Source organism: Punica granatum, unplaced genomic scaffold (genome assembly GCF_007655135.1).
Source record: "Punica granatum isolate Tunisia-2019 unplaced genomic scaffold, ASM765513v2 Contig00116, whole genome shotgun sequence".
Lineage (NCBI taxonomy): Eukaryota > Viridiplantae > Streptophyta > Magnoliopsida > Myrtales > Lythraceae > Punica > Punica granatum.
Window position 1 is genome coordinate 71,857 of NW_022204102.1, and position 8,413 is coordinate 80,269.

The window sequence follows — 8,413 nt, forward strand, 5'->3', positions numbered from 1 at the left end:
TCTTCTTGCAGTGGTGGGGTGACGAAGAGGTTGCGAGGCGCCGCAAGTAATCAAGGGTAATACTTTTTGATGGCATCAACGTTGACCGGGAGCGCATTTTCGATCCCGTCCATGTCGCTCAAGATGATTGCCCATCCAGAGAAAGTCTCCTTGACAATGAAGGGCCCGTCGTATTTGTATGAGAACTTCCCCCGAGAGTCAGGCGTGACGTGTAAGACTTTCCTCAAGACGAGGTCACCAGGGTTGAACTCGCGGTGACGGACCTCCGCGTTAAATGCTCGGGCCATCCTTTGTTGGTAGCACTGTCCGTGACAAGAGCTTTCAGCCTCCTCTCGTCGATGAGGTTGAGTTGTTCATAGCACTGTTTCGCCTACTCTGCTTCTTCTAGTTCGGTCTCAGCGAGGATCCTGATGGAAGGGATTTCCACTTCAATTGGATGGACCGCTTCCATGCCGTAGACCAAGGAGTATGGAGTTGCCCCTGTAGAGGTAGGGATGGACGTTCAGTATGCCAATAGCGCGTAAGGGAGCATCTCGTGCCAGTCTTTGTAATTCACCGTCAATTTTTCGATGATCTTCTTGATATTCTTGTTTGCAGCTTCCACCGCGCCGTTCATTTGGGGGTGGTATGGGGTGGAGTTGCGGTGCTGAATTTTGAACTGCGCACAGAGTTCATCGATGATTTTCTTGTTAAGGTTCTTGGCGTAATTCATGATGATTGTTGCAGGGACCCCATATCGGGCAATGACGTCGCGCTTGAGAAAACGGGCCACGGCTTTTACAATGACTGAAGCGAGTGTTATAGCCTCGATCCATTTGGTAAAGTAATCGATCGCCACCAAGATGAACAAGTGCCCGTTGGATGCCTTGGGGTTGATCGGGTCGATCACGTCCATTCCCCACATTGAAAAAGGCCACGGGGCCGTCATAGGACGTAGTTCATTAGGGGGCGCGTAGACCTAGCACTGGTGGCAATGCCTGACGTGCTTTATGCAGTCGGTCTCCATGGTGGACCAAAAGTAGCCTAAGCGCATGAGCTTCTTGGCGAGCATGAGCCCATTCATGTGGGGCCCGCAATTCCCCCCATGCACTTCCTCCATGAGGCGTCGCGCTTCATGTTTGTCGATACACCGAAGTAGCGTGGAGTCGAAGGAACGACGATAAAGTGTCTCGCCGCTCAGGAAGTAGTGTATCGCGAGCCGTCTAAGCGTCTTCCGGTCGCGACGATCGGCGAATGGGGGATACTGGCCAGTTTGCAAGAAGTTCTTAATGTCTTCGTATCACGGCTTCGCGTCGGTCGCTTCGATTGCATTGCAGTGGGCAAGGTCCTTGGTAATCTCAATCTCGAGGGGCTCAATGCGATTCTCCTTCGTGATGCTCACCATGGAAGCGAGTGTCGCGAGTGCGTCTGCAAACTGATTCTTCATGCGTGGCGTATAAGTGAACGCGATATTCTCGAAGTTGTCCGTTAACTCCTCGAGGTACTAGTGGTATGGTACTAGCTCCGCGTCCTTCGTCTTCCATTGCCCCAATGTCTGGAAGATTGTGAGCATTGAATCCCCGAACACATCTAGCTCCTTTATCTTGAAATCAATCGCCGCTTGTAGACCGAGGATGCATGCCTCGTACTCGGCCACATTATGGTACAGGGGAAATCGATCTTTGCCACCACCGAATAATAGTGGCCGCCAGGGGATATCAGCACTACGCCGATGCCGGATCCTGTGGAGTTGACTGCACCGTCAAAATACATCTTCCATTAAAGCTTATTCTCCTCACCGTCCACTTGGAGAATTCCTTCGTCCGGGAAGTCGGAATTGATCGGTGTGTTGTCTTCGATCGGAAATTCCGCCAAATGGTCCGTGATTGCCTGCCCCTTGATCGACGTGCGGGATACGTACTCAATATCGTATTCCGTTAACTGGCAGCGCCATTTCGCAATGTTCCTCATGGAGGACGAACTATCGAGCAAATACTTCAGGGGATCCGTTTTTTACAGCAAGCGAATTGTATGATAGAGTGTATATTGCCGGAGTCTTTGCATGACCCACACCAGCGCACAGCACATCTTCTCGATTTCTGGGTAATTGGATTCCCATTCGGTGAACTTTTTGCTCAGATAATAGATTGCGCATTCCGTGTGTGTGGACTCCTGTTGCCCCAACATGCACCCTAAAGATTGCCGGCGCACTGTTAGGTAAAGGATGAGGGGGCGATCTGGTGTAGGTAGGACCAACACAGGCGGCTGAACTAGGTATGCCTTGATGGTGTCGAAGGCCTTCTGACATTCCTCGTCCCACTCGATCACAGCATTCTTGCGGAGCAAGCGGAAGAGTGGTTGGCATTTGTCCGTCAGGTTTGCGATGAAGCGCGCAATGTAGTTCAGTCATCCTAGGAAACCTCGTACCTCACGGAATGACGATGGCGGAGGTAGCTCCCTGATAGCCTTAACCTTGTCTGGATCAACCTCGATGCCGCGTTCGCTAACTACGAACCTTAACAACTTCCCTGACTTGGAGCCGAATGTGCACTTTGCCGGGTTGAGCCGAAGCTCATATTCTTTTAGGCGATCGAAAAGACGCTTCGAGTTGATGCGGTGATCTTCCCCTTCTTTTGACTTGGTAATCATATCATCAACGTATACCTCGATTTCCTTATGCATCATGTCGTGGAACAACGTGACCATGGCCCTTTGGTAGGTTTCCCCGGCGTTTTTGAGGCCGAAAGGCATGACCCGATAACAGAAGGCGCCTCACATAGTGGTGAACGTCGTCTTGATTTTGTCCTCCTCGGCCATCCGAATTTGGTTATACTCGAAGAAGCCGTCCATGAAGGAGAACAGGGTATGGCGCATTGTGTTGTCAACCAAGATGTTGATGTGGGGCAAAGGAAAATTGTCCTTGGGGCAGGCCCTATTGAGGTCTCGATAGTCAACACAGACTCGAACTCTTCCGTCCTTTTTTTCCACTAGAACGATGTTTGCTACCCATTCGGAGTAGTTGCAGACTTCGAGGAAGCTGGCGTTGATATGTTTGACAACCTCCTCTTTGATACAGAGGAGGAGACTGGCATCGCCCTGATTGCTGCGGCCAGCGCCTTTCCTTTGCTCATGACCTCCGGGTTTTTGTATACCCGCCCCGATCGCGTCACGCTCATGACGTTGAACGAGTGTTCGAGACCCCCGGCGTCCCCTTCGTAGGTCCACGGCACCTTGCTATCTAAGTACGGTTCCCGAGCAGGGACGTCTATGACAAACGGGGTAGGTGGGGTATCAAGGCTCGTGAACCCAACCGTGGCTTCTGTGGGTATGTGAGTGATCATAAAGGGGGAAGGACCGTCTTGTTCACTCTCGTCCTCCCCTAGAGCGCAAATGTTGATCATATTGATGGAGGGTCGTTGGGCCGGCCCGTGATCAGGTAGGGGATTGGCCTGCACATTCGGGGATCTTACGGCATTGAACGAGAGCTCCTTTGCATCGATCATCTCTTGGATCCTCTCTTGTAGTCTCCAACAGTTATCCAAGGTATGCCCTGACGCTCTCCGATGATTCTCGCAATGTTTGCTTTGATCATGGGTGGTTGGGTCGAAGTTGGGGCCGGGTGCTATTGTTTCGATCTTGTTCCCTGCGCGAAGTTGTCGGTAAATGTAGGAAAGCGGATCCGGTAAGGACGGGTCCTGCCTGCGTGGCCGCGGCTGTGCTGCACCACCCTGTTGACCCTGTGGAGGTGGGACCTGTTGTGTCGGTTGAGGAGCTCTTGAAGCCGGGGGTCGGTACTGAGGAGCTTGAAGTGGACCCGGGGTGTAGTGGTGGACAACGGGTGACGATGCCACAGGTGGGAGTGGAGACGGCGGGGTCGAGTAGTAGATTGGTTGGGCAGGGGGTTAAGGTCGGTATTGCGGCGCCTGCGAAGTGTAAGTGGGGACAACGGGCGGTGCGGACGTGAAATTAACTGAGTACTGCTGGAACGTCGGGTGCACTGGGATAACAACGTTAACCAATACCTCTTTCCCCCCTCTTCCACTGACCTTCTCTTTGATATAGAGGAGGAGACCGACTCGCTGTCGTCGTAATTGATGCCGTTTGGGTGGGAACTTCTTCGTATCGAGCGGGAGGAAATGTTTGACTATTGAAGGGTCTAAGCCTGGCATGTCGGTGTAGGACCAGGCAAAGACTTCTTGGTACCTTCTCAAAAAATCGATCATCCAGGCCCGTTGCGTTTGGTCAAGGCCCGTCCTGATCTTTAGGGTGCGGGGTTCATCTTCGATGCCCACATTGATCTCTTCTGTTGGCTCGACTGAGGTGAGTTGGCGATTCTCGAGGCGGCGTAAACTCTCTTCTATCTCAGGCACTCGACTGTCCTAGTCGAGCCCATCCCCGAAGTATATGGATCTGGGCTCTTTGAGACATTCCTTGGATGGGTTCGAATCAAAGCGTCGCAGATTTGGATTCGAGTGGAGCCTAGAAATTTAAGCGAATTGTCTTAGAAATTTCAAAATGCTGCGAACAAGTGAGTAAGAGAAGGAAAGAGTAGACGTGGAATTTCAAAAAATGCATGTAGAGATTTCATTGATAAAATAAGCGTGAAACCATAACAAGAATCCCTCTTCCGTCGTGCGGCTTATGGCTATGCCAACACGCGGGAAACATCATATACATAGATAGCCTTACACGTTGGCAATCGTAGCTGAGTAGCGTGGAACTGAGGTCCAGTTGTCGAGCTCCTCGTTCTCCCGCGCGAGGCGGATGTGAACCTCTGAAGGAATCTCCTCGGTGACGGCATACACAGCTTGTAGAGCATCAGGCGCGTTATCGAAATCCAAGGAGGGGCCGTCAGGGGTGTTCCTGACGATGTGTGACGGTCCAAGAAAGAAATGGGAGAGCGGGGGAACTGGAATGCCCCGGTTGAGCTTCCCATTGTGTGTGGCGAGGCGGTGGAGGTGGTTGCCTTTGCGGGCTTTAATGATCTCATGGCAGGAGGGGCGAAAGCCGAGTCCTCTCCTGTTCTTGTACCCTTCGACTTCAATGGGTCGGTTGAGCCCTGTCCGTGTGCCCCGAGGCCGGTGCCGGGAATATAATTGTGGCGTAGTAAAACCTTCCCTATCATGCGGTCAGCGCGAGATGGGACGACCTCTTCGTAGTCCCGAATGACGGAGATGGTCTCGAACGAATGGAAGGGGAGGTTTTCGTCGTATCCAATGCTGATGTAGGGGATAGCCGTCTCCTTGTAGATGGCGTAATCTTCTTCCCCTTTAACCGTGATGAGCTTCTCTTCCACGATAAACTTCAACCTTTGATGCAGAGAAGAAGGGACGGCACCGGCCGAGTGGATCCAAAGCCTTTCGAGCAGTAGGTTGAAGGCGTTCGGGATGTCGAGCGCTTGGAAAGTGACACTAAATGAGCATGGGCCGACATCTATCAGGAGGTCAGTCTCTTCGTTCACTTCCTTTCGTGATCCAAAGAAGGCTCGGACAGCAGTCTTGCTTGGGCGGATACGGTTAAGATCCACGTTCATCTATTTTAGAGTAGTCATTGGGCAAACGTTGAGCGCCGAGTCGTTGTCGATCATGACCCAGCCGATAATGTAATTGTTGCACTTACAGACGATGTGCAATGCCCGCGAATGTGCCCACCCCTCGGAGGGAAGTTCGTCGTCTGAGAACGATATTGTGTTGGAAAAGATCGAACCGACCGTCTCTTCAATTATATCCGGAGCTGTCTCCTTGGGGACCTATGCCACTATAAGGACCCGTAGGAGAGCTTCTCGATGTGGCTCCGAGCTGAGAAAGAGGGCGAGTAGTGAAATATGGGCCGAGGGCTTGGCCATTTGCTCGACCGCCTTATATTCGCTTGCTTTAATAATCTTCATGAACGCTTCAACTTCCTCTTCAGTTACCTCATTCGGAGGGATTGAGGCAACGTCAGGCATCGCCCCGATCGCTGCGGCCGGCGCCTTTCCTTTGCTCATGACCTCCGGGTTTTTGTATACCCGCCTCGATCGCGTTACGCCCATGACGTTGAACGAGTGTTCGAGACCCCCAGCGTCCCCTTCGTAGGTCCACGGCACCTTGCTATCTAAGTACGGTTCCTGAGCAGGGACGTCTATGACAAACGGGGTAGGTGGGGTATCGAGGCTCGTGAACCCAACCGTGGCTTCTGTGGGTATGTACTCGATCATGAAGGGGGAAGGACCGTCTTGTTCACTCTCGTCCTCCCCTAGAGCGTAAATGTTGATCATATTGATGGAGGGTCATTGGGCCGGCCCGTGATCAGGAAGGGGATTGGCCTGCACATTCCGGGGTCTTACGGCATTGAACGAGAGCTCCTTTGCATCGATCATCTCTTGGATCCTCTCTCGTAGTCTCCAACAGTTATCCAAGGTATGCCCAGACGCTCCCCAATGATACTCACAATGTTTGCTTTAATCCAGGGTGGTTGGGTCGAAGTTGGGACCGGGTGCTATTGTTCCGATCTTGTCGCCTGCCCGAAGTTGTCGGTAAATGTGGGAAAGCGGAACTGGCAAGGACGGGTATTGCCTACGTGGCCGCGGCTGTGCTGCACCACCCTATTGACCTTGTGGAGGTGAGACCTGTTATGTCGGTTGATGAGCTCTTGAAGCTGGGGGTCAATACTGAGGGGCTTGAAGTGGAGCCGGGGTGTAGTGGTGGACAACGGGTGATGATGCCACGGGTGGGAGTGGAGACGGCGGGGTTGAGTAGTAGATTGGTTGGGCAGGGGGTTAAGGTCGGTATTGCGGCGCCTGCGGAGTGTAAGTGGGGACAACAGGCGGTGCAGACGTGAAATTTACTGAGTACTGCTGGGACGTCGGGTGCACTGGGTTAACAACGTTAACCGAGACCTCTTTCCCCCTTCTTCCACTGGAAGAGGTCGGCGCCGCAGAGGCCTTCTTCGAGGATTCTTCTCCTTTAACGGCGGGGCCCTCCATCCTACCAAGCCTAATTCCTAGGTCAAGCTTTTTTCCGGCCTCAATGAGGTCGGAGAATGAAGAAGTATGGGCCAATAGATGCGAGTAGTACACTCATCTCAGGGTGGAGGGGCACAATTGGATTTGTTGTACTTCGCTGATCGGGGGGATGTGCTTTGCAGCTTGGGCGCGCCACTTGGTAGCATACTCTTCAAATTTTTGGCCTTGCGTCATCTCCTTCATGCTCAATTCCAAGAGGGTCGGAGGCGTTTCCGCCCAGTATTGGTATTGGTCAGTGAACTTCCGGGAAAGATCTGCCCATGTCGGAATGTCCTCGACCCTTAGTGACATGAACCAGTCGAGAGTTGATCCTGTCAGACTGTCCTGGAATGAATGGATGATGAACTCCTCGTAATTCCAGCATTGCAGCATTTTCCCTCGGTAGTAGCAGAGGTGGTGTCGTGGGTCTGTTGTGCCCTCGTAAGTCTTCAACTCCGAGACCCTGACCTTCGGAGGCAATCGCATACCTGGGAAAAGGTTGTAGTCGCTGTAATTGATATCAGGGCGGGCCTCGCTCACTTGAAGGGCTCGTATCGTTTCTTCCATTCTCCTCATTCTGCGTTCCTATTCAGTCTCAGCCTCTGGGAGAAAATTGGTGGGTGGAGCTGCGGGAGCCGCGTGGATCGGCGTTCTCGGTTCGGGGAGTGGGATGCTTAGGGGTGGTGGAACTTGGTAGGGGAGGCCGCTGTGGGATTGTAGAGTCGGGAAAGGGAAAATTTATGTACTTTGAGCAGGAGCCGAAGCAGGGGCATTTGACGTAGGGAAGACCGTTGGTGGGGGAACGGTATAAACTATAGCTGGGATCGATAAAGGAGGTGACGCGAACACAGTTGGACCTGGCGTGTCGATCGTCATGGGTGGGAGCGGGGCGACCGCTGGAACGGTGGGTTGTGGTTGGAAGAAATCGGCCGGGTAGACTGTTGACACGTGCGCCGGTTGATGGACAGGGGTGGTCGGTGTGGCGGCGGCGGTGTCGCCTTCTGGTGCAAGAGTCGGCGGTGCCCAAGGAGCGGGATCGACCGTTGACCCACTTGCGAGAGGAGGAGTGGAGTTCGATGACGCATGATTCGGGTCTCGAAGCAGGGCCATCATTTCGGCCATGTTAGTGGCCATCAGGTTCATAGTACCATGGAGCGTTGCGACATTATCCTCGAGTGCGGCGATGCGGGTGGTATCTTGGATCGGTGGTGGCGTTTGGATCATTGGTAGAGGCGGCGCATATACCGGCGGTAGTGGTGGGAACCCCGAGCGGGGTAAGGACGCGCCCGTTGTGGTTGGCAGCGGGAAATACGTGGAGGGTGCCCTCGGATAGGCCAGAGGTGCTCCCGCAGAATTCAGTGGCAGTGTCGTTTGGGCCGTCGGTGATTGGGGATGGACCGGCGCGGGCGGGTTGATCTCCTCGGGGATACCAGTATGGTTTTCCTGTACCAT

At 53.2% G+C, this 8,413-nt stretch overlaps 1 protein-coding gene across 1 annotated transcript; it reads right to left on the minus strand.

Moving 5' to 3' along the window:
• Positions 1-7,699: 7,699 nt before the first annotated feature.
• On the minus strand, positions 7,700-8,413 carry LOC116190088 (extensin-like). The gene has a single exon (XM_031519747.1). The coding sequence runs from the start codon at positions 8,411-8,413 to the stop codon at positions 7,700-7,702; it is 714 nt and encodes a 237-aa protein (XP_031375607.1).